A 25,911-nucleotide genomic window follows, 5' to 3' on the forward strand; every position below is an offset into this window, starting at 1 on the left:
GCTAGACTTTCCATCCATTCTGGTCTGTCCTCAAGGGCCGTTGGATGCAATGCACCATGGGAGCTGTGACTTCCTTCTGGGACACTGATTAGACCTTATTAGCACTCCCTGGTTGTTCACCCCTGAGAGTTGAGGTCACACACAGGCACAGGTGCATGTTACACACACAAAGGCCCATGAAAAGCAGGAATGGTACGGATTTATGTGCAACACACACTCACATCTCACACTCTAATAGCACACACTCTGGTGCACACCCATGGAGGCAGTAAGGAAGAGCGACACCCCCCTCTGCCCCCTGGACACAGAAAAACACACTGTTCCCTCTCACTTCCTCCCAGGGGAAGTTCAGTTTAGAAGAAGTAAAGTGTTTCCTGTTTGTGTGCGTGGGTCATCCAATAGCTTTAAAAGAAAGCAAGAAGAAAACGATTTACTGGAGATGAAGGGAAGACAAGGGGGAGGGGGAGTAGGAAGATATCTTTAAAATAAACAATCAAAATTCAACTCAGCATTATTAAGTTGAGGCCAGATTAGATGAGAGCACAGCAACAGTCATTCATTCTTTTTCAAAAAAATAATCCATCTTGAGAATCCAGGGCAACAAAAGAATGAGTAGAAAGAAAACAGGTAAGAAGTGGCTCTGGGTACAGAGAAGTAGGTGAAAGGTGAAGACAGAGACATTTAGGAAGGAATACAGAGAGAGAGAGAGAGAGAGAGAGAGAGTCAGAGTCAGAGTCAGACTTAATGGCAATATCTGGGCCAAAGTGGAACGCCCTGTAATAACCCCGGTGTATAATTGTAGGAACTGAGGATAAGTGTGTGTGTGTGTCTGAGGATAAGTGTGTGTGTGTGTGTGTGTGTGTGTGTGTGTGTGTGTGTGTGTGTGAGCTGACTCAGGCCAGTTTCAGAAATGGTTTGACTTCTTTGGAATGCAGCAAAAGAACAAAATGTACCATGAGGACAGAGAGGTTATGTGCTGGTGAAGATATCAGTATTAAAGTATGTGATTTGATTTGGAGGAGGAAAAGTCTGGGAATTTGATGAAATTTCTGGATAAATCAAAATATTGAGAAATTTACGAACTTTGCTAGTATGCACAACACACACATGGTCATTGTATGTCAATGTTTATGCAGTCCAACTTTTAATTATAATTATATTGTATGTATATATCACACAGGGAACATTGCTGTGAGTCCTGGTATTAACAAACACCAAATAAAAATGTTTGTTTTTTTGTTTTTTTTATCAAAGAGAGCTGATAATTGGTTGACTTACTGCTTCTATGTTTTTTTCCAGGTTTTAAGCTGAAGGACTTTTTGAAAGACAATGAAACCCTTTCCCACTTCCTGCACCATAATGCCTCCCTTCCTCATCACGCGCTGAGACAGATAGTGGAGGCTGACGTCAATCTGGAGAAGGTACAATATTACAGTTATTGCCTATACAGTATTATGTTTTGTGCATCCTTTTTGTTTAGACCTTTTCACTTGAGATAATCATACTCCCTTGGCCACAGTCCACTGACCTTGGCTTATCAGCATCTGTTGGGTGGCAGGATTGTGCCGTGGCACAGCTAAGCTCTTAATACCCAGCAGAGAAATCCCTGTGGGTGAGGGGTATCTTTCGGATGTAATTTTTCTATTTTCATTTCAAGTCTAGATATAACTTGATGAATTTTCCTAGAGTCTCTTCCTTATTGTTCTGGTTTTCATATTTCTCAACCAAGTCTCCTTAGCCTTCCGTAATTGTTACCTCCCCTCCTCTTGTTTTTCCTAAAACATGATCTTACATGATCTATTTCAAACCAACGCCCATACACACATTAACACACACGCACACACACACACACACACACACACACACACCACCACCACCACGTCTGCAGTTGGAAGGCTGGTGTCACATGATTGCTCATCTCCCCTCTTACCTTTAAATGTGCACCCCCCACCCCACCCCACCCCCACACACACACACACACATACACACACACACACACACACACATGCAGAGACAGGCTCAAAGACAAACTGACGTTACACCATCTCTACCCATCCTTTTCTCTATCTATTGATCAGAGAAGGTGACTTTCCTATGAAGGTCATTAGAAACGTTATTTAAGGAAGGGAGTGAAAATTAAGGGAAGCTTATTACCGCCCCTTTTTATATGGAATGACAGTATTTTTGTTAATTATTACAACAGCAATGAGGTGCATGAGAGCAATCACATAAATATAGGATTATAACAATTCTCTATCGGACGATTAGTTTGATTCCCACTCCTCCACACTTATGACCGTAAGCTCTGATGTTTTTCCAGTGAAAATATTACCAGCTGTGACTGTACGTGTGTGTGTTTGTACAGTTGATAGTCTGAGGCATGATGGCATAACACAGACTGGTCAAGGACATATGTGTGATAAGTCAGTGTGTTCCCCTCTCGCTCTCTGTCTCTGTCTCTCTCACTCACACACACGCACAAAGACACACACTCTGAGCATCTTGACACTGTCAGAGAAAACAGAGCCTCTGTCCAGCCCTTGAATGCTGAACGTTCTGTAACTCTGCCTGCATGGGCACAGCTGTGCTTCCCCGTCTAAATATGTTAAATCATTTTAGAAAAAATGAGGAGAAAGAAGGCTTTTTTTTAATTGACGAAGATGAATATATATAGAATAGAGAAAAAAATATATCGAAATGTTTCATCAGCAGATTAATCTCTTGGAGTGGAGTTTACATTTCTTGTCAAATAGTCCTTGGCAAGCCCCAGCATTGACATCATAAAATATCTTTCTGTGATCATCATTGTTTTGTTCTCATAGTCAGGTTTTAGGAGTGAAACATTTTTGGACAGATACATAATGATCTTTAAAAGTGTCTAGATAAACCACAGAGGGTAGTCTGTGTTGCAACACAAACATAATTCAGTGTTACTTGTTAAGGCAAAGTGACCCAAACAAACATATGCAAATCTCATCTCATCTCATCTTCAACCGCTTATCCGGGGTCGGGTCGCGGGGGCAGCAGCTCTACCATATATAAATACTCCTCCATATATTTTTTTTGCGTTGTTTAAGAGTTTTCCATTCTCTTTGAAGAGACATAGAAATTATTGACTGGATCATCTCTAGATATTTTTTGGCAGGACTCTCAGCTCCTTTTTTGTTCAAAATAAAACAGTTATTGTGTAGAATTGATTTAAACTGTAGAGTGGGCATATAATATAATAATAACAATAATATAACGTGTCTTGTGTTCCACTATGTTAACATTTTTCCCAAACTAAATCAGACATACTGAATATTTATTTTGAGGATATTAATTTTTTGGATATATTTCTTGCACTCATGTTATCTATCCACTTATTGATATCTATCTACTTATTCTACTCTTTCTGATCCACTGTGCTCTGTTTTTTCTCTGCCCAGGTGCTGACAAAAGGTTTTGGCTTTCATCTCAGAGACCTCTGTAACACCACGCCCCTGGAGGAATTTGTCCACATTGCCGACCGCAATGTCTCCCGTCTGACTCAAGAAATCATCTGCAAGTCCTCCAGCGAATGGCTGAACAAGGCCCAGAGCCACTTCCTGTCAAACCTGGACTTCTTCAAACCCATTCGGGTGAGTTTATCCACTGAGTCAACCACAACAATAATGAAATGTTCTTAATAACATGAATCTTATTTTCACGCTCTGACCAATGGATATTATTGGTTACAAAAAAGTTATTCACCAACTTCAAAACTGAGGTACAGCTTCATAAAAAAGGAAAAACAAGCAATCCGACAAGACAGTGGACAGCTCTCAGGCGTGACATCAGTAATGACCAAACCGACAAAAATAAGCCCATATTATTAAAAGATTGACTCTTAGTTGTGTTGACATATTTCTCCAGAACATGATGTCTCCTCCACTGGATCAGGAAGACATTTCCTACCTGATTTAACTTGAAAACACACAATGTCATGACATTATGTGTTTTCCCTGCTAGGTAGTTAGGTGTCCTCCAAAATAAGCATGATTAGGGTGTCTTAGCATTGATATTCTCAGAAAATGCAGTATTCTCCAATCAACTGGGAGTCATAAATTGGTTGAGAACAACAGATAGTACCCTCTGTTCTACAAGCAGGCATGGTTTGTTTTTTTCATCTAACAGCTTGGATGTTTACTGAATATGAACTGGAACATCATGATCAAGTACACACACTTATGCAAAACACACATGCAAGCAGTGGACACTTCTACACTTTTTTTGTAAGTGAGGTTGAGGTCATTTTTTACTGTGACTGCTAAATGGGAGCCATTGACTTTGACACTAATATTATGTGACAAGCGGAATCACTGTTTGTACAGGTCTGGCATGGAAATACCAATCAAAGTCAGACCCCTGTATCCATCTTTTATATGTAAATCCCAAATCTCTCATATTTTTTGCTTACTATGAAACTTTGTACTTTCTGTGTTCCCTTGTTTTCTTTACTCGTTCCCCCACCCGTCCAGCATCACCTCTCCTCTGCCTGCATCTTCCCAAACAGCCTGCCCCCTTCCCATAAAACCCGTGACCATGAGTCATGGTGGTGAAGGGTGGCAAGAGGTGAAAAAAAAGACACTGTGTTCTGTAGTGCTGACGTTAAGAGGGAGAAACAGACAAAGGAAGAGAGGCAGCAATTCTCAATAACTTAGGGCCTTGCTGTGTTTGCTGTGCGGTTAAAGAGATTAGCTCTCTTATCTCATGATAAGGAAATAAACTAATTTCCCAACGGACCGTGGACCTGATTTCACATAAAAAACACTTCTTCTTTTTAGGAAACTCAGATGTTTAAATTCTGATGCAAGAATGGAAGTTCCTTTCCAAAAGGAACAAAATTGTGCAAAAAGTGAGGTCAAGAACTCTTGCATAACTTAACGATCTCCCATTAGTTGCTCTGTGTGTGGGTGTATGTGTGTGCAAGAGAGAGGGATAGAAATGGTTCGGGAAAGAGATAAAGAGACGTAAGAGTAAGTAAATTAATGAGAGGAATGAGCTACAGTATCTTTTCCGAGAAGACTGTTCTGTCTTCATCTACACCTGGGCTTTATTGAGTGTTAGGCGTTCCAGCAGCTTAGTGTGATAAACAAGAACACTGACAGACGGGAACAGGGGGCAGGTCATAGATGCACTGACTTGTTGTTCTTTCTCGTCTCCCCTCTTCCCTCACCTTTGACCTCCATGTTGTTCGTCTTCTTTCTCTCCTATTTGTCCTTTACCAAAGCTTTTTGTTTCTTCCCACCTCTATATTTAATGGTTAAGTGAAAAAACACATTACAAAAAATTAAAGATAGTATAGATGTTAATACAATAATCAAGAGTTTCCCCCAAAGTGTTCTAAGCCCACTAGGCCCAAGTTGAATTCAATTCAATTTTATTTACAGTTCCAAATCATAACAAAGGTTATCTCAATACTCTTTACATATAGAGACCACACTCTATGGCTCATTCGTACAGCCATTCAAGTTGACTCCCACCAGGCCCGAACATCTGGGAATTTAAAAAAATTGGTCATATTTTTGAATATTCCGTCAGCTTTTAGCGCTGACTTAATGTAGGGCCCTAAAGAATCTGTTGTAGCTGCCATCTGTCAGCAGAAAAAAAAACACACACACATCATTTAGTCTGGGTAAATAACGGGTAATACATGATGAATAACAAATATGAACATAATTGAGATAATAAGTAAATACCTAAATGGCAAGTAATTCATGCACAATCAATCTAAAAAATAATAATATAGAGATAAGGACAATAGGGACATTTTTCTACAGTTTGGCCTTGGCTTCCTCCCCCCATTGCAGTTTAGTTTTATTGCATGTTTTATTTTTGTCTTTATCCAGAATGTATTAACTGCCCTGAAACCAAAAAATACAACGTTAAAAAATCTCTCTGACAAAGTAAAAATGCCCTTTCTCTCTAACAGAAGGACGTGAGGTCAGACCCCAAAGTTGTTCAGGAGGTCTCAGCTGCAACCGACAATCTTCTGGAGAGCCTGGGAGCACTGTCCGTGGAGGTAGGTACCCCACACACCACCCACACATGTTATACCATTTACAAGCAGGACTGCTGGAATATTTACTTCCAAAGTTCAGTCTTCACTAGTAATGTTTGAAATCAATTCTTACCAAGTAGTAGTAGTACAAGCTAGGAACAGTTGTGTCACGGCCATATTGATAACATTAACATAAATATGCCTTCACACACTGATTCAAGGAATTTCATGGAGTCATTCAAAGGGGGGAGTACTATGTGGGTTTAACAGGTGCAACGTGAACTTTTCCAGTGAAGAGGTAAGGTTGAAGCACACTGTTTCATTGAAATAGGAAAAATAGATTTACAGAAAAGTTGCAAACACAGATACATTATGTAAAGGTACACATGACCTCCTTGAGGTCAGCTGGCCATTAAGTGTCAAAATGGCTCATGTATTTCATCATTCAGCCATGTTATTAGAGGCTACCACAGTAGGCTTTTCATTTTCTGTGGATCCCATTCCTCAAACAGATTACAGTCGGTATCATAAAAGGTCTGCAGAAATATCTTTCTCAAGTTTAAACGAGGAAAAGCTGTGGGAAATGTTTCTGTAGGTGGTAGCGTGAGCCTTACTCAGCAAACTACCAGGTGCACTGTCTTCGTTGTCTCACATACACACACAGTATAGATACATACAATATAGATCACATGTACACACACACACACAGGAAACAAAAGAGAGGAGCTGCAGTCAGTGGTACAAACCCGCACACAACACAACCCCCTTTCCCTCAGGCTCCTGCTCTGCTGAGGTGGCAAAACATGAGACCCAACTGACTGTTGCGTGTGTGTGTGTGTGTGTGCATTTACTGGTATTTAAGCACTTCCTGTTTAAGCAGCTGTAAGAACATCAGTGAGCCTGTCCTGTCTTCGGTTGCAACCCTCACCAATCCCTTTTTATCACCTGTCCACCGAATCAAGTTATTTTTGGCTTTGACATTGCATACAAGAACAATGATAAACATATTCAATGTTAACCAAAAAATCTTGCACAAGTTCCTCCCGGGTTTCACCATGTTTTTGTTTGTCAGAATCGGCTCTTGTTGTGGAGACCTTGTGCTTATTTAAGGCTACAGGTATGTTAACACAAAGTGGCATTGAAAGACCAACTATTTCATCCCTGATTATTTTGTTGCCAACAGAAAAAATATCCCCTTCAGTGTGTATTATTTAGCTTGAAGCAGATTACATGGGTTTGCTGAGCTGGTTGGAAGATGAGGCAAGTGGCCGGCAGAATGGAGCAATGCACTCATGTCACCTAAACTTCCTAACCAGTAATCATCATCTGCAGCTTTTCAATCCAGGCTTCATAATTGTTGGCAAAAAAGAGCTACAGTCAAAGCTACAGTCTGTTCATTGTCAGCTATGTGACAAGATACAAACAAACAGAAAATTCTGCTTTGTATACAAATATTTCCCAGAATAAACCAGTATTTGCCTTCATTACAAATTTCAAGGAAATGCTCCTCCTAGAAAATATGAAATAGATTTGGTTGCATTTCTCTCCTTATCCTTATCAATAGTACTCAAGAGCCATCCTTGTTCTTGTTAGATTCTTGGTAAATCCTAATTGGTTGCAGTATTCCTCATAACCCTTTTCTCTGTTTGTAAGTAGATTATTTTGTTTAGCTCAGAAGGCTGGCAGTGCGGAGATTTGAACTCCTAATAATCTGGACTCCCACTCATTCCCAGACTATTACAACCACTGATACTAAACCCTTGGTTATGATTGGTGGTAATTAAGGAAAGGAAAAATATTAATTTCCTCCCCATCCAAGGCTAACAAATGCAAAATCTTTTGAATAATTTATTCTAATTTGAATCAACAAGCTTCTCAGAAAAATTAGTGACATTTATCTTCTTTGTATTGTTTGCACTAAGTAGCTTAAGACGTTGCTTAGCAAAGCAGTAGAGAGAATGTGAACAAACTCTAGTAACCTCTGAACCCGGAAGAGTCTCTGAATTCAACCGAACTTCATTAAGTTTATATGGTCAGATTACAAAGATATGTACTTTTATGTGAGGCCCTACACAGATGCTAATCAATATTTTTACATCTCTATCCTCTTCACTGTTTCACATTGTGCAGTGTATTTTTATTTGTTGTTTCAGTAGGTTTATATTGTTAGATAGAGCAGGAGGGAACTACCTCAAGAGAAACTAATCCTACGCTAAAGTCTTGTGATATTCAGGTCACAGTCTGGCTTAGGTGTAGTTAAAATGTATCATTTCATGTTAACAATTCATTCATGATTGGCCCCCGAGCATCTCTGGTCTGAATAGCTGTGTGCTGGAGTGGAAATTTGAACTTTAGTAACCTCATACAGGCTCTGCTACGAGGTTACTCTGGGACAATCCTCTTCTGCTGCCTGCCTGTCTGTGTACGTGTGTGTGTGTGTTTCTCACCTAATCACCCACGTTAACATCATCCCTCTGGGGAAATGAGACACATAGACTCAAGTCACACAAAAATGCAGGCAAATTATTTCTCAGTTGCGCAGACCGATACAAATTTTGTAAGGCACAGTCATTTGCACCCGCACGAACAGACACACTATTCAAACAAAAATGTGTGTGCTTGAGCATTTGACACCAGAACAGGAAGAAACAAAATGGTGGCTGAGGTTTCTGGCAGTCATTGCTCTATTTTTGCGACTATGGCTCTGGCAGCGAAAAGATGAAGACACATATTAACAAATGCATATGTAACACATGCACACGCACGTCCCAAGAACTTTTTGATGCATAAACACACACAAACAGCCAAGAAAGAAAACCCTAAAAGACCCAGATATGCACCCAGTCCAACACACACACACACACACACACACACACACTCACACACACACTCACACACTCACACACACACACACACACACACACACACACACACACACACACACACACACACACACACACACATTATTGCACCCAGTTCTTTATGTGTGAAGGAGCAGGAAGGAGGCAGACTCATGATGCTGCAGGCTCAGCTGCAAAGCAAACGCATACCCAACTTGGGTATGTGTGTATGTGTGTGTGTGTGTGTGGTGCACACATCAGTGATTCGAGACGCAAACAGTTCTCTTGAGTCTCACTTTCGCTTTGTTGGAAAACAGTGTTGAATATCTTGTTGACGGGCAGAATAAGAATTACGTGCTGTAGATGGGACCGTTTATTTGAAATTACACAGTCAACGATATCTTGTCACATCAATGCACAGAGTGTCTGCTGGTTATTGTGTTTGTGTATCTGTGTGTTTGTATGTTAGTGAGTCAGTGTCTACTCAGTAACAGTCGTCAGTATAATAGCGCTCTGCTTTTGGAGCCTGCGGAGGTTTGCCTATCAGGAGAACGACCGATAGTAACCTCTCTTTGTTCTCACACATTCTGCACTCATTTCCACCTCCCACTCCGCTGCAACCTCCTTTGTTTTTTCTTTCTTTCTTTGTTCATTCCTTTATTTCTTTTTTCTTTCATCTATCTATCTCTACCTCCCATATGTACCTTAGGAAAAGGTGTGATTTCCTCCACCTCCACCCCTCATCCACAGAGCTCAAGCTCACCGTGAGCCCAAGTATCCTCCTACGGTTCACGCTTCACAAACAAAAGCTCCCCTCTTCTTCTGCTTTTCTTTGTCTTACATTCCTTCCCTATCACGAGCTGGTGACACAATTTTGCGCTGTTGACCAGTTCTGAGACATTAAGAGGGAACTTGTGGCGACTTGTCTCTTGACCTGCAGTAACCCCTGTGTGAACCAAAATGAACTCCCTGTGTCCTTCAGCCTGATGTTGTTGATAGACTATTGAGAGAGTTGCTTACTAGAGGAATGTGTTTTGGAGTTATGAAGAACATGGTCACAGAATTGGATTTTAAAGTTTGTGCCAGTGTCTTACAATGTCACACGAAACAAATACTAGGTCTGTTCTGATCACACATAACTGGATAGTTCATACGGTATTCCTGAACAGCAGGAAAAAAGGAGAGAAATATGTGTCTTTTGTTGTTTTAACTGAAAAAATATTTTCTTGTCAAGCAAGTGTAGTTTTTGCATTAATGAGACTACCTCTGACACCAGTGAAAGTCCCCAGTGAAGTCAAATTACATGTCATATACTCTCCTCTAAAGAAAAATGTTAATACACACACTCACACAGATAGAGACACAGAAAAGATAGGACTGGGCACAGCAGTTAAATTTATCTTAGTCAGGCAGACTGCAAAGTGCTGAGTGTCTCCACCCTGCACAGCACTTGACTTCCATGCCTAGAATACCACTCATGGTCCGGATGATAACCTTAAATAACTTCAAACCTACCTCTCTCTCTCTCTCTCTCTCTCTCTCTCTCTCTTTCTCTCTTTCTCTCTCTCATCTCTCTCTTTCTCTCTTTCTCTCTCTCTCTCTCTCTCTCTCTCTCTCTCTCTCTCTCTCTCTCTCTCTCTCTCTCTCTCTCTCTCTCTCTCTCTCTCTCTCTCTCTCTCTCTCTCTCTCTCTCTCTCTTTCTTTCTCTCTCTCTCTCTCTCTCTCTCTCTCTCTCTCTCACACACACACACACACACACATGGTTCACGTCAGCTGCCTCTGTTGTGACTTGCGATAGCCATGCAAGTGTTGATGTAGACATTTCACTTTTCACACTGTGAGTTACAGTATATGAGACGATGTACACAGCAATTTTGAACAGAGATGCGGCGACAGATGGAGCAGCTATGACATGTATTACATTTAGAGAACTCATAAACCGTACAGAGAGACCATGTTCTGTTGATGGAAGCTGACTTTGATGCTTCATTTAGGACTCATTTCACAGACACGGATCTAGACTATTCCCAGAGTCAGTCTCTAATTATTTTCTGCAGAGTTCTCCTTTGTTCTATTATTAATTGTTATTATTTTATCTCTTTTTGTATATTTTTGATTTTAATTAAAGCAATGTATTGTTCATTTATTGCTATTTTATTTTTGTTGTCTTCATTTATTGTATTTATTTTGGCAACAGTGAATATTAGGATTCTCCCTCGGTGTGTTTTTCAATAAAATTATGTTAAAAAGTACATCTTTTTATAATTAATTGACTTTGAATCCCATTACAGTGTGACCATAAAAGACAGCCATGTATCCCAATATGAGAGCATTATTGATTTCAATATTAGATCATGTAATGCTTAAAGGCAATATTTGTCATCTGAAGTGTGATCTACGGGTGTGGAGGATGTGACTGTGTATAGTTGTATCCACTGGCTTATCAACATTTGGAGTTGAAATGATATATTTACTTACTTACTCACTTACAGCCACAATGTTGCTTATATTTCTGTTTAATATTTTCCCCTTCAGCTTGCCAGTATGAAGAGTTGGAAGGACATGCGTAAGGAGATCCTTTATCTAACCGCAAATGCCACAGGTTCTCCAAACCAGATGTACCAGGCCGTGTCACGTATCGTCTGCGGACACCCCGAGGGAGGTGGCCTCAAAATCAAGTCTCTCAACTGGTATGAAGACAACAACTACAAAGCACTTTTTGGAAACCATGGCAATGACAGCGACAGTGACCCCCTCTCAGCTTACGACAACTCTTCCAGTAAGTGTCCAAACTACCTTAAACAACCTTTTTTTTTTCCTTTTTATCATACTTCATACTTCATTTACCAAAGGGAAACAGACAATTACTCAAAATGTCTCTGTGTTTATTTTCCAGCTCCCTATTGTAACAACATGATGCGAAGCCTGGAGTCCAGCCCCATTTCCAGGATGATCTGGAGAGCTCTGAAGCCTCTGCTCATGGGGAAGATTCTGTATACCCCAGATACTCCGGCCACACAGAGAATCATCCACGAGGTATAAAAATCCTCATCTTTGTAAACCCCTGTCAGAGTCCTGATTGAAGTCCCGTTGAATGTGACTGAGCGTGTTTGTGTGTGTTGCAGGTTAATAAGACCTTCCAGGAGCTCGGTGTACTGAGGGACCTTGGAGGGATGTGGGACGAGATGAGGCCCAAAGTTTGGAACTTCATGGAGAATGGCGAGGAAATGGACATGGTCAGGGTAAGTGGGATGCATCGCCAACAAACGCTTACACACATCAGATCCGTCTTCTTCCTGTTTGCATGAAGGCTTTAAAGACAGTAATCTGTGCATCTCTGTGACTTAAACATAATTATGTGTCTCATGTGACTTACAAAGGAAGGACCATATGACTTCTGAAGCTCCTGTAGAGGTCTCCACTCAGACCCCTTTAATATGGGTTCGTGTTGTGACTGTATTAACAGAATATCTGACTGACCAAGAATGTCACAAGACTAGTTTATCCTCTAGTCGGTTATTCACAGGTTGATAAAATCATTGGTAACTGTGTAGAAAGAGAAGAGAGGCCATGAGAAGTCAATTTTTCATACTGGCAGGTGTCTTTTAGGTAAATGTAAAAGAGACAACAATGAGAGACTAATATACAGTCAAATTATTGACCCTAAAGGGCCAAAGAGTTTAGGTCACATAACATTTGAACAAAGCATAGAGGATTTTTAAGCGTGTTATTAAAAATGTGGGTCTGGCATCAGTCATACAGGAACAATCACACAAAGTGTCGATTTTCTTGCACTCAGGACTGTATACTCTGTATAGATGCATCTGTATCAGATAGCATATAGCACACAACATGACTCTTCCTTGCTAGATTTATTTTGTTTTTTCCTCACAGTTGTTTTGCCAGGTTATTTAAGCACCACTTCCACCTAGTGGCAAAAGGTGATACTATAAAATAATTTCCCATTAAAGTCACTTACAGAGACCATAGACTAGACCTAAAAAAGTCTGAATAACAATTAAATGCATTTTAAAATCACCAAAATAGAAAAAAAAATGAATGAGATGAGCCCTGCCAGTTTCTGTCAGAGATTAAATCTCTTATTCTGTTAAAAGTATTTTTGCAGGGTTCATATGTAGGCTATTTGTTTGGATTAATTTTATACATTGAGTTTAAAGCTCTATTTTATTCCACTGTTTTGGAATATTATTAATTTTGTATATTGTAATATAGTATAGTATTTTGTATTGGGTCTGTTTCTCTGCGTCTGTTTCTCTGTGTGGGAATTATTATGATTATTCAAGTTTCTTTCATAATTTTCTGGTGTTTGACATATACTTTACAGCGCAAGAAGAAGTAGGTCAATAAGGAAAGTCTTAGGACAGAAAGACTCTGAGTCACCTGTAAATGTATGTGTACAGTTAATTGTACATTGACTCTCTATAATAAACAATATCGGCCCTCTTTTTTGCAGACCCTACTCCAGAATAACGCCAGTGCTGCGTTCTTTAATGCCCAGCTCAGTGGGACTGAGTGGCGCGTGTCAGATGTGTCTGCCTTCCTGTCTAAGCTCTCAGAGGACCAAAGACCTGCAGGATCCGCCTATACCTGGAGAGACGTCTTTAACGAAACCGACCAGGCCATACAGACCATTTCGCGCTTCATGGAGGTCAGTTTGTTAGTGTGGGATACATCACACCACCACTGTGTTTGTAATAATGGTGTATGTCAGTTTTTTGTCCCCAGGAAAAAATCAGTAAATAAAAATACCAAACTAAAAGAATGTAGAGCGTGTTATGATGTTTTCACATGATGAGTTCAGTCTGATTGCGGACATATGAAATTATATTACTGCATACTCATCCCTGTTTTCAGGGACAGTGCTTATCAATCCATATTCTTATGGGTCTTAAGTTGTGTTCAATTGCTGTCATCCATTTATGTCAAGATGCAAAGAAAGCCTTGTGGGGAAATAGGTCAAATGCTAATTGCCCAAGTAGGTCATCACATTACCAGATCAGCCAGTATCTTCTATTGTTTTTTTTAATGCACTTTAAACTGTACGTAGATCCAGACACAACTATTAAAAGCTTTAAAATCAAATGTTCTTTCCCCTTCCTTCCCACACCAAATCGAATTATTGCCTTGCTTAGTGTGTCACTGCTCCCCGTCTGTCTAAACGTACTGGGTCAGCATGCCAGAGCCAAACCGTAGCAATAAACAACCAAGACTACACTACTGCCAAATATTAATCAATTTCCATGCCCCATTGAATTATGTGTGTCAGGAGATTTCTTAATTGCTATGCCTATAAAGTAAACGCCAAGGTGTAGTGGTAAATGTGAACTAATTGCCTTGTGATGTTGCTCTGATAGTTAACAATGTGATCCATGATGATCAGATTAGCTAAAAAAGTAATGATGTTTTCCATTCCATGGACAGTTGATGATCAACTAAGGATCTTGTAACTGTAGCTGATTTTATTTTACTGTGGTCTCACATTCCTCCTCTTACGAAAGTGGATAACGCGATAAGACGCACAAACACAATACTAATCATTTAAAACAAGGGGATTTTAAGCCGTAACTTGTAGTCAGTTTAGTATCACACAGATACACCAAACAACCAGCCGACCTACTGACTCTGTCTCACCCTATAAGAAGGTTCTATAATGTGTGTAAACTGACATTTCTCACGTCACCAACTATGTCAAGGCCTTACATGGCCACACAAGTCTGTCAAGCCTGTAGCATTAGGAGTGCTCAAGCTGTTTTTTTCATTATGCTTTTTGAAGTCATTGGCTTCTCACACTGTATGAGGCAATGAGATATAAATCAGCTTATGTCAGCTATGTGAAAGGCTAATCTGCGGAAGGTTTCAACAATAACTCTGGTGGGGTAACTAGAGTTTGTGCTATAGGGTATAGAGTTCATTGTTTATTTCTCAGGAAAGCATGTGATTGTGTGAGCAAGAATTTTTGATGATTTGTGTCTGAGAGTTGATAAGCTCATTTGGAGCTCTGAAGAGTCTGATACCGGGAGGGTCTGGTATTTTAAGTATTCAAAATATGCTCTTATTCAGAACAACCCAAACAAAATGCAAATAGAACACATAGAAGATTCAGCTATTGTGGTGCTTAAACCTGAGACTCTTTTACTAGTTTCTTGTTTTCTTAGGAAAGAAGTCAGTGCATGCATGTTTTCTTTGTACATCCTTCCTTAGATGGGTGACACAGACCTTTATACATCATGAAAATGCAAGTTCAATATCAGTCAGCCTCTCAGACTAAAATAACCCCTCTCCTTTCCTTTCAGTGTGTGAACCTGGACAAGCTGGAGCCAGTAGCTAATGAAGAGAGACTGGTCAACAAGTCCATGGGTCTTCTGAACAACCAGAAGTTTTGGGCAGGAATCGTGTTTCCTGACATCGCCCATAGCAACAGCACTGACTTACCTCCCAACGTCAACTATAAGATCCGCATGGATATTGATAATGTGGAGAGGACAAACAAGATTAAAGATGGGTAAGAAGCTATGTCCAACTATAATTTCATTGCACATCCTTTGCATATTCATATGTTTTTTAATGAGCTTACTGATGTGCAATTTGCTGTGCAGCTATTGGGACCCTGGTCCCAGGGCAGACCCCTTTGAGGACCTTCGGTACGTCTGGGGCGGATTTTCTTACCTGCAGGATGTCATTGAGCATGGAATAATCAGAGCCATCACTGGCACTAAAGAGAAGACAGGCATCTACATTCAACAGATGCCCTACCCCTGCTATGTTGATGACATGTAAGTGGCCACTGTGCAAAGTAAGAGATTAAATGCAACTTTCTGTGTACAGTTTAAAACGTGTGTAACCAGTTATCCCTTGTTTCAGTTTTTTGCGCGTGATGAGTCGGTCAATGCCTCTCTTCATGACCCTGGCATGGATGTACTCAGTAGCCATCATCATCAAGGGTGTGGTATACGAGAAGGAGGCCCGGCTCAAAGAGACCATGAGGATCATGGGACTGAACAACGGCATCTTGTGGCTCAGCTGGTTCATCAGTAGTTTAATCCCTCTCCTGATCAGTGCCAGCTTGTTGGTGATGTTATTAAAGGTTGGTGTTGCCACACACACTCACACACACATATGAATGCACTTTGTCACTCTGATAGTCACTCTGTTTTCCCATGATCATGATGTTTCATTATCTAGAAATGTTCAAATTGTGGAAAGCAAGTGTTATCATACTGCTGTTATCAGGAAACTATTTCATCTTCTTTCTCTTTTTTTTCTACTTCCCCCCTTCTCAGATGGGAAACCTGCTGCCTTACAGTGATCCAGGCGTGGTGTTCCTTTTCCTGGGATCGTTCGGTGTTGTAACCATCATGCAGTGTTTCCTCATCAGCACCCTGTTCTCTCGTGCCAACCTGGCAGCTGCCTGTGGTGGCATTATATACTTCACGCTCTACCTGCCCTACGTGCTGTGTGTCGCCTGGCAAGACTACGTGGGCTTTGGAGCAAAAATTGTCGTGGTATGTGGAAAAAGTTTAATAATACACATATGAATATGAACATTAGTTGAGTGTTGTATCCTTCTCTCCGCTAAACTCTGACTTCTCTGTTTCTCTCACAGAGTCTGCTGTCTCCTGTGGCTTTTGGTTTTGGCTGTGAGTACTTTGCCCTGTTCGAGGAGCAAGGGGTGGGTATCCAGTGGTCGAACCTGCTGGCCAGCCCTCTGGAGGAAGACAGTTACAACCTGACCACCTCTATCTGCCTCATGCTGTTTGATGCTGTGCTCTACGGAATAATGACCTGGTACATCGAAGCTGTGTTCCCTGGTGAGTCGCGAATATGGTTTAAGATTGTGGAAATTTTTTCTGTTAAAGTCCATATCATTGATGTACGGTTAAATAGTAAGGGTTTATTTTGGCAGACAGTACTGATAACAAGAAAATTCACATCATTCCAGGTCAGTATGGGATCCCCAGGCCTTGGTATTTCCCGTTCACTAAGTCGTACTGGTGTGGAGAGAAAGAGAACAACAACATCTCCACCCCTCTGTCAAAGAAGACCAACGCTGAAGGTACCATAATCATCATTATTACTTATATATTTGTCTTACTGTGGAGGGAGGACTTTTCAAATATATAACCATTAGTGAAATATTGTCTCAAGTTTAAAGTGCAAGTGGGTGACCCCCTCCCTTTATGTGTCTTTTCAAAACTCAGCTCATGTCATTGCTAAAATGTTGTTGTCTTTCTTTGACCCACAGTATGTATTGAGGAGGAGCCGAGCCACATCGAGTCAGGTGTTTACATCGAGAATCTGGTGAAGGTCTACAGCCATGGAAACAAGCTGGCTGTAGACGGACTGTCCCTGAAGTTTTATAAGGGACAGATAACCTCCTTCCTCGGTCACAACGGAGCTGGCAAGACCACAACTATGTAAGACGACACACACATTATCCGCAGTGCATCTACTCAATGGTGATGCGATGGGGATTGATGACAGTTGAATTCCCGCCTTGCTTTTTGATAGGTCAATCCTGACAGGGTTGTTTCCGCCCACATCCGGCACAGCCTATATCCACGGCAAGGACATCCGCAGTGAACTCAGCACCATCCGGCAGAATCTGGGCGTCTGTCCCCAGCACAATGTCCTCTTCAGCATGTGCGTAGTAGCAAGAACTGAATTATTTGCACACATGTAGCCTCTTGTGTTTTGTTAATTGTGTGATTTGTTGGTTTGATGTAAACCAGGCTGACAGTGGAGGAACATATCTGGTTTTACGCCCGTATGAAGGGGCTGTCAGAGGAGCAGGTGAAGGCTGAGATGGAGCTAATTGTGAACGATGTCGGACTGCCTCACAAACGGCAGTCTCGCACCAGCACACTGTCTGGTCAGTTTGATTATTTATGTTTTTTGTATTGTAAGTTGTTTCACAAGTATTATCAGACATGTCTTTCATTAAATAGTAGATGTGAAAACTTGTCCTTCCTTTTGTCCTTGTAGGAGGGATGCAGAGGAAGCTGTCAGTGGCCCTGGCTTTTGTTGGGGGTTCAAAAGTTGTCATCCTGGATGAACCTACTGCTGGGGTGGATCCCTATGCACGCAGGGGCATCTGGGACCTGCTGCTTAAATACAGACAAGGTAAAAATAACTGATAGTTGTTGCTCAGTCAGTAACAGTAGCTATTAATTATTTTGAATAACTCAAGGGGTATACTGCATGTAATTCTGTAGTTTGTAAGCCTGAAGTGTTTGTCCCTCTGTTCCTATGTTAGGCCGCACCATCATCCTGTCCACTCATCACATGGACGAAGCTGACATCCTGGGCGACCGCATCGCCATCATTTCCCATGGCAAGCTGTGCTGCGTAGGCTCCTCGCTCTTCCTGAAGACCCACTTGGGCACGGGCTATTATCTTACCCTGGTCAAGAGGGACTACGACCTGTCACTTCAGTCCTGCAGGAATTCTGCCAGCACCGTGTCCTACATCAAGAAGGCCGAGAAGGTAAGAGAAATTTTACATGTGTTTACAATATAAATAGACATATAAGTTTCACGTACAGTGTCGTTAAATAAATTAAAACAAAAATACTTAACTGTTTACCCCCCTTGCCTTTGATTCAGGAGGACAGTGTATCAGAAAGCAGTTCAGATGCTGGTCTGGGCAGCGAACCAGAGAGCGAAACCACCACTATCGGTAAGAACTGACACTCAAGTCAGTGAAATTAACTTTGCAGGGCATACAAAGTTACCCCCCCCCCCCATCAACCTCTCACTCTCTCTGCCGGTTTCTTGCCTACAGATGTATCCCTCATCTCCAACGTGATATTCAAGCATGTCCACGAGGCTCGTCTGGTTGAGGACCTCGGCCACGAAATCACCTACGTGTTGCCCTACCAGTCAGCTAAAGACGGAGCCTTTGTAGAGCTCTTCCACGAGCTGGATGACCGCCTCACTGACCTGGGAATATCCAGCTATGGAATATCTGATACCAGCTTGGAGGAGGTAAGGAGCAGTAAAGACCTTGCTGGCCTTTCATAGTAATCATGATTAAAATTACAATGAAGTTGTAAATGTAAATGTTTTAATTCTGTGTATTCCAACTCTATAGATTTTCTTGAAAGTGGCTGAGGACAGCGGAGTGGATTCTGTTGAGCTTTCAGGTGAGATTTTCTCATATTTTTTCAAGAGTCACCCTTGTTTTGGACATTTATTAGCAGAATCAGTACTTGGGTTTAGGTCACTGGAGTATTATGGGAGTTATCTATAAACAAAAACAGAAGACTTAAACCCCAAATAGTTAAATTAACCTGTTGACCCTTGTGTGGCTGCAGATGGAGTTGTGCCAACCAGGACTCGTCGCCATCATGCATTTGGAGACCACCAGAGCTGCCTGAAGCCCTTCACTGAGGACGACTTTGATTACAACGACTCTGAAGGTGACCCAGGTAGAACTGCACTACCCAGCATGCAGTGCAGTGATAGCAACAATCTTGCGTTCACTCATTGTCTGCACCCCAAGGGGAATTTAACCACATTTAGACAAATTTAGGAAACACATCAGTTTTTAAAATAATTTTAATGGAGAAAAGGTCCAGTTTCCTTTTGTATGAAGAATACCAGCTTTATGTTGCAAAGCCTACAAATCATTTGCTTTGTGGCCTAAAATTGAGATTGCCGCCACCCAGTTCTTACAAAAAAACGTATTAGCTATGTTACAAAATCAGGACACAGACAAGACTTTGCTCATGTGTATCGTTTCGCCTGTGTCCAGAATCCCGTGAGACCGATTGGCTCAGTGGAACAGACGGCAAAGGATCATACCAGGTCAAAGGCTGGAGTCTGAAGAGACAGCAGTTTGTTGCTCTACTCTGGAAACGATTCCTCTACGCTCGGCGCTCCAGGAAAGGCTTCTTTGCTCAGGTATACTGATGTGATTACCATTTTCACATACTGTAAATAAACCTGCAAAGCAATGTAGGTGTTTGCACCTTGGATCAACTGTGCAGGATTTTTACAACAATCTCATGCCTCTTAGTGTGAAGCAGTAATTCTGAGGTGTCATGTTTCATGTGTGTTAGTTTTAATAAATCGTCTTGATGTTTTTCAGATTGTTCTTCCGGCAGTGTTTGTGTGTATTGCCCTGGTTTTCAGTCTGATTGTCCCTCCTTTTGGAAAGTACCCAAGTCTAACTCTGGATTCCAGCATGTATGGAGAACAGTTTACCTTCATCAGGTGAGATGTCATTCTTTCTGCCTGCAAAAATTGCATTTTTCATCCTTTTCTCCATTTATTTTGAAATAATTGTACAAAATTATTTTCTGCTCATTCTATCAATTCTTAACATTTATCCATCAAGGCACCGTTTAACCTTCATTTCACTTGAATCAAAGAATTATCTTTCTCTGTCAAGAAAAAGAAACATGTTATTTAAATCTACAAAGTGCTTGACTCATTAAATATGTAAAAGATTGCTTAACAGCACTAAGGATTGCCTGTTACCTATCTGATAAACTCACCAGCTTAGCAATGAACTATTGCTGACAACGGCACTGAACACAGTTGTGATGTAATATTAAAGACAATGGGTTCTCTGTGTCTTTGTAGTAATGACATACCTGAGGACCCTCATATCAACAAACTACTGGGTGCTCTAACAGAAAAACCAGGATATGGAACGCGCTGCATGGAAGGACAACCCATACCGTGAGTTTTGAGAAGAAAGTTAATATATTTGGGAAAATACAATTACATAGATCTACAGCAGATCTTTATGCAGTTGTAGTAGAAACACACATAAAGTGGAGATTTGGAGTTAAATATGAACCTGTCCATCTGTGGGCTCCAGGGACACTCCCTGCACAGCAGTTGAAGATGAGTGGTCGGTCCCCCAAGTCTCTCAAAGTGTGAAGGACATGTTCGACAAAGGCAACTGGTCCATGGAGAATCCCTCTCCCCTGTGTGAGTGCAGCTGTGGAGGACGCAAGAGGATGCTTCCAGAGTGCCCTGCTGGTGCTGGGGGACTTCCACCACCACAGGTTGGTAACATCAACTATTAGAAAGTGAAGTGTGTTAAGTGTTAATCAATCTAAAATAACAAAGTTAAATACCAAATATTTAAAAAAAAAAAAAAAAAAAAAAAAGTTAATTAACTGTTTTGTGTGTTTGTGTATCCAGATGAAGATCAGTGACAAAGACATTCTTCAGAATTTGACTGGCAGAAACATCTCAGACTATCTGGTTAAAACCTATGCTCAGATCATTGGCAAGAGGTAACGCTCATTTTAGTTAGTGTTTCACACTTGAATTAGTTTGAATTCTTGCTTCATTGTATTTGAATCATTTTTTTTCCCTTCTATTCCAGCCTGAAGAACAAGATTTGGGTCAACGAGTTCAGGTACATTATCATCAGACACAATCCATCTTGTTTTTGTTGATAATATTGACCTCATTGCCTCTCTGCTGTGTCCTTAACTGATATTAAAATGATGACGCTCCACACAGATACGGTGGATTCTCATTGGGCGCCAGGAGTTCTCAGCTTATGGCCCACGCAGATGAAGTTGATGATGCAATCGCTCAACTAAAGAGACGTTTCCGCCTTGAGAGAGTAAGAGATTTCATGACATTATTGTTTTACTGCACTGCACTGAACTAATGCACCCAAAAAGCTGCTGCGGTAAATATATCTACTGCGGTGTCAGTTAGTCAGGTTACATGTAAAACACTAACTGCATGTTTTATGTTTGCATGATTACAATTGGTGGTACTAGAGTGGATGGACTTCTATTACTGCAGGTTTGAGCAGTGTCAGTTTACCCATGTGCTAAAGAACATTTCTCCTTCTCCCGCCCTCCAGGGAACTGCTGCGGATCGTTTCTTTCACAGTCTCTCCAGTTTTATCCAAGGATTAGACACCAAGAATAACGTCAAGGTTAGTCCTCACACACACACGCACACACACACTGGTTATACAACGACACATGGCTCTGTAGGTTACCTTAAAGCTTCTCTTCTGAAAGTCTTCCACAGAGACACAAAAGGCTTAATTTACACCATTCATATGGAGTGATTTGATGAGATAATAATGGATTTCTGCTTTGTGGAAGATGAACAGATGCACAGCTTAAATTACATTTTATGCAGAGAAACTAACTGAATGAGCTTTACTTTCATTTGATGATTTAAAAATATCCCTGTGAATTCAGAAAATAAATAAAAAGAAAGCCTGAAGAAGGAGATGGAGGAGAGGTGGAAAATATATTAGGAATAGGGTTGTATGAGGTGCTTGACAAAAACAAAATGTAATCTTTAATCTAAGGCAGGCCTGTTTCCTCTAAGGTTTCAGAAACTAACAGGCCTCTGTATTTACAGATCTGGTTCAACAACAAGGGCTGGCACAGTATCGGTTCTTTCCTTAATGTGATGAACAATGGCATCCTACGGGCGAGTCTGCAAGCCCACCAAGACCCCACCAAGTTCGGCATCACCGCCTCCAATCACCCGCTTAACCTCACCAAAGAGCAGCTGTCACAGGTTGCACTGTGAGTATTACTGTTAATTCGGGGGGGTACACTTTAAAATGACCACATCTCTTCTAGGAGGCGTCGCTCATTCTCACTTCTTCCTTTACTTGGTTCTTCCCCTCTCAGGATGACAACATCAGTGGATGTTCTGGTTTCCATCTGCGTGATCTTCGCCATGTCCTTTGTCCCTGCCAGTTTTGTGGTCTTCCTCATCCAGGAGAGAGTAAACAAGGCCAAACACCTGCAGTTCATCAGTGGAGTGCAGCCTCTCCTCTATTGGCTGGCCAACTTTGTCTGGGATATGGTAAGATATTTCAGTCGAGCTGGTGCCTCGGCCCCATTGTCTCCTCTCCAAACTAGATTTAATATTATGAGAGAAAAGTTATAACATATCAGGACATCCTGCAGTTAGCGATACAATCAACTGAATCCTCTTTTTTTTCCCTCTTTTTCTCTCTCTCTTGCAGTGTAACTACATCGTCCCAGCCACACTTGTCATCATCATATTCATGTGTTTCCAACAAGACGCCTATGTCTCCTCCACCAATCTGCCTGTGCTGGCGCTGCTGCTGCTGCTCTACGGGTAAATTTGACACACACACTCAATTTATTTTGGCTCCTTGTTTTTTTTATTCTATCTAATTTTCTAAACTCTTCTCATCTCCATTGATCTTTGTATCTTTGTTCCAGATGGTCAATCACGCCTCTGATGTACCCAGCCTCGTTCTTCTTTAAGATCCCCAGCACGGCTTACGTGGTTCTGACAAGCGTTAACATACTGATCGGAATCAACGGCAGCGTCTCCACATTTGTGCTGGAGCTGTTTGGAAGCAATGTAAATAATCATTTTGGATTCAGTTAGTTAGAAGTAGATTGGTTGAATGTTGTTTAAAAAAATGTGAAGCAAAGAGAATGCAAACAAAAAACAAAAGAGGAAATATTGCGATTTAATGCTTTGCCCCTCCCAATTGAATATTGACTCTTCTTCACTCCATATTTAAGGAAATCGGAGGCATCAATGACATCCTGAAGAACGTGTTCCTCATCTTCCCTCACTTCTGTCTGGGTAGAGGACTGATTGACATGGTAAAGAATCAGGCGATGGCTGACGCCTTGGAAAGATTTGGTAATTACAGCTGATCTCTTTTTTCGAGCTACCACAAATGTGTCCTTATTTCTTATACAAGGGAAGATACAAACAAACTTATTTAATGTTCTCTGGTTTATGTGCGTCTCTGTAGGTGAAAACCGGTTCCGCTCCCCTCTGGCCTGGGACATGGTGGGGAAGAACCTGTTTGCAATGGCCATAGAGGGCGTGATCTTCTTCTGCATCACCGTCCTAATTCAGTACCACTTCTTCTTCAAGTCTAGGTGGGTGAAACTTTCAATACACGTGTGATCCATGATCAGAATGTGACAGTACAGCCTAAACAAGACAAAAAGAAAAATCAGCCCTCCATTCAACTGGGTCTGTCCTGAATGTGATCTCTCCTCCTTCTGTTGCCTGTGGCCTTAACAGGTCATCCACCAGTCATCTGAAGCCTATTGGAGAAGAAGATGAGGATGTGGCCAGAGAGCGACAGAGGATCCTGAGCGGAGGAGGACACTCGGACATCCTAGAGCTCAAACAGCTCACCAAGATTTACAAGAGGAAACAGAAGCCTGCGGTGGACCGGCTGTGCGTTGGCATCCCTCGTGGAGAGGTACGACGCAGACGACAGACACCTGTCACACGTCACACACACGATTGGAAACCAGACCACGAGTAAAACACAGTTGGTGAAAATAATTTTTGTAAAAGGATGATACAACAGCTGATACAACAAATCTTTTCCTCTCTTTCTGCAGTGCTTTGGTTTGCTGGGGGTGAATGGTGCAGGGAAAACCAGCACCTTTAAAATGCTGACAGGAGACTCTGATGTCACTGGTGGAGAGGCCTACCTGGCTGGGAAGAGGTAAGACACATCATACTTGAAAATATATACAATATATCCAACCATTCGTATTAGAATAATTATATTTGTTTGGTTTATTCAGCCTTTCTCACTGGCAAGAAGTAACAGTCACAGATAATATATTTTTAGCAATCAATGATGTAATTAAACGCACTTCAAATAAATATTGAATTAAGGCAGTATAAAGTGTCCCATTCACTATTTTTTGTGTTCTATGAAACTTAATTATAATCCTATGTTTATCTCACTCCAGTGTAACTTCAGAGATAGATGAGGTGCATCAAAACATGGGCTACTGTCCTCAGTTTGATGCCATCAACGACCTGCTAACCGGCAGAGAGCACCTTGAGTTTTACGCCATCCTGAGAGGAGTGCCCGAGAAGGAAGTCTGTGAGGTCAGCAACAAACAAAACCCATGAATATATAACAAGGACTGACTGTATTTAGGACATATTTTTTTGTTTTTTATATGTTAATTATTTTTTTGAAGTCTTGTTGTAGTCCGCCGAGGCATTATATGGGATAGTGGTCCATATAAATAAACAAACAGGCTCATGATGTATGTACAAAAGAAAAAAGAAGATGGTTGAAACTAATGAAAACTTTATCCTGTCCACCAGGTGGCAGAGTGGGGCATCAGAAAGCTTGGCTTGGTCAAATATGTGGACAAGTCAGCAGGCAGCTACAGCGGAGGAAACATGAGGAAACTGTCCACTGCCATCGCTCTCATAGGAGGACCACCTGTAGTATTTCTCGTGAGTGGAACATGTTCAAACATACACAAAAAAACTTTTGAATTATTTTTGCATGAAGCAGGGCTGCAATGGATTTTGTGTTCAACAGTGCTTTGTAACAGCAGCTGAGTATCTATTGTTTTCTGGTCACAGGATGAACCAACGACAGGCATGGATCCTAAAGCGCGTCGTGCTCTGTGGAACGCAATCCTGAGCATCATCAAAGAGGGACGATCTGTAGTCCTGACCTCCCATAGGTTAGTCTTGGCATATGAATCACATCTATTCAGTTAACAGCACTATATATTTTTGTTGTTAACTTACATTTTTACCTCGACGTGACTGACCTCATCCTGGTGTGTTTTGCAGCATGGAGGAGTGTGAAGCACTTTGCACCAGAATGGCCATAATGGTCAACGGCAGGTTCCGCTGTCTGGGCAGTGTGCAGCATCTCAAAAACAGGTGGGAACCTGTGACATTTCACAATAGATCACACATATGAGAAATGAAAGAATAAAAGTGTCACTTAAACAACTCAGGTGAATTAAACGGCTTTCGCTGCATTCTTATCAGGTTCGGTGATGGATACACCATCATCCTGCGGGTGGCCGGCCCAGACCCAGACCTTCGGCCGGTGACGGAGTTCATCGAGCGGGAGCTGCCTGGCAGCACACTGAAGGAGAAACACCGCAACATGCTGCAGTACCAGCTGCCCTCCTCCCTCACCTCTCTCGCCCGCATTTTCTCCCTGCTCTCTAAAAACAAGGAGGCCCTCAGCATAGAGGACTACTCCGTATCACAGACAACTCTAGACCAAGTAAGAAAGTGCACCCAA

The 25,911-nt window shown here is 41.4% G+C and overlaps 1 protein-coding gene across 2 annotated transcripts in view; it reads left to right on the top strand.

The window, feature by feature from the left end:
- The window catches only part of LOC310961311 (phospholipid-transporting ATPase ABCA1-like), a 39,436-nt gene that overhangs the window by 10,798 nt on the left and 2,727 nt on the right, over positions 1-25,911 (top strand). The window contains exons 6-48 of one of the 2 annotated variants that reach the window (XM_083933336.1): positions 1,300-1,421; positions 3,429-3,620; positions 5,954-6,043; positions 11,398-11,641; positions 11,759-11,898; positions 11,988-12,104; positions 13,337-13,531; positions 15,177-15,385; positions 15,480-15,656; positions 15,745-15,967; positions 16,164-16,385; positions 16,487-16,691; positions 16,823-16,936; positions 17,126-17,297; positions 17,392-17,523; positions 17,613-17,752; positions 17,866-18,003; positions 18,137-18,366; positions 18,486-18,558; positions 18,664-18,866; positions 18,973-19,024; positions 19,196-19,309; positions 19,636-19,784; positions 19,972-20,096; positions 20,469-20,567; positions 20,710-20,899; positions 21,039-21,133; positions 21,226-21,258; positions 21,366-21,471; positions 21,721-21,795; positions 22,236-22,405; positions 22,514-22,691; positions 22,855-22,970; positions 23,078-23,222; positions 23,390-23,513; positions 23,629-23,758; positions 23,907-24,090; positions 24,236-24,342; positions 24,596-24,737; positions 24,963-25,097; positions 25,230-25,333; positions 25,446-25,538; positions 25,650-25,893. In XM_083933336.1, coding sequence (XP_083789462.1) covers positions 1,300-1,421; positions 3,429-3,620; positions 5,954-6,043; positions 11,398-11,641; positions 11,759-11,898; positions 11,988-12,104; positions 13,337-13,531; positions 15,177-15,385; positions 15,480-15,656; positions 15,745-15,967; positions 16,164-16,385; positions 16,487-16,691; positions 16,823-16,936; positions 17,126-17,297; positions 17,392-17,523; positions 17,613-17,752; positions 17,866-18,003; positions 18,137-18,366; positions 18,486-18,558; positions 18,664-18,866; positions 18,973-19,024; positions 19,196-19,309; positions 19,636-19,784; positions 19,972-20,096; positions 20,469-20,567; positions 20,710-20,899; positions 21,039-21,133; positions 21,226-21,258; positions 21,366-21,471; positions 21,721-21,795; positions 22,236-22,405; positions 22,514-22,691; positions 22,855-22,970; positions 23,078-23,222; positions 23,390-23,513; positions 23,629-23,758; positions 23,907-24,090; positions 24,236-24,342; positions 24,596-24,737; positions 24,963-25,097; positions 25,230-25,333; positions 25,446-25,538; positions 25,650-25,893 — 6,248 coding nt within the window. The remainder of the gene's footprint in view (positions 1-1,299; positions 1,422-3,428; positions 3,621-5,953; positions 6,044-11,397; positions 11,642-11,758; positions 11,899-11,987; positions 12,105-13,336; positions 13,532-15,176; positions 15,386-15,479; positions 15,657-15,744; positions 15,968-16,163; positions 16,386-16,486; positions 16,692-16,822; positions 16,937-17,125; positions 17,298-17,391; positions 17,524-17,612; positions 17,753-17,865; positions 18,004-18,136; positions 18,367-18,485; positions 18,559-18,663; positions 18,867-18,972; positions 19,025-19,195; positions 19,310-19,635; positions 19,785-19,971; positions 20,097-20,468; positions 20,568-20,709; positions 20,900-21,038; positions 21,134-21,225; positions 21,259-21,365; positions 21,472-21,720; positions 21,796-22,235; positions 22,406-22,513; positions 22,692-22,854; positions 22,971-23,077; positions 23,223-23,389; positions 23,514-23,628; positions 23,759-23,906; positions 24,091-24,235; positions 24,343-24,595; positions 24,738-24,962; positions 25,098-25,229; positions 25,334-25,445; positions 25,539-25,649; positions 25,894-25,911) is intronic. The other variant, XM_083933337.1, reaches the window with a different exon arrangement.

Source organism: Echiichthys vipera, assembly GCF_963691815.1.
Source record: "Echiichthys vipera genome assembly, chromosome: 2".
NCBI lineage: Eukaryota > Metazoa > Chordata > Actinopteri > Perciformes > Trachinidae > Echiichthys > Echiichthys vipera.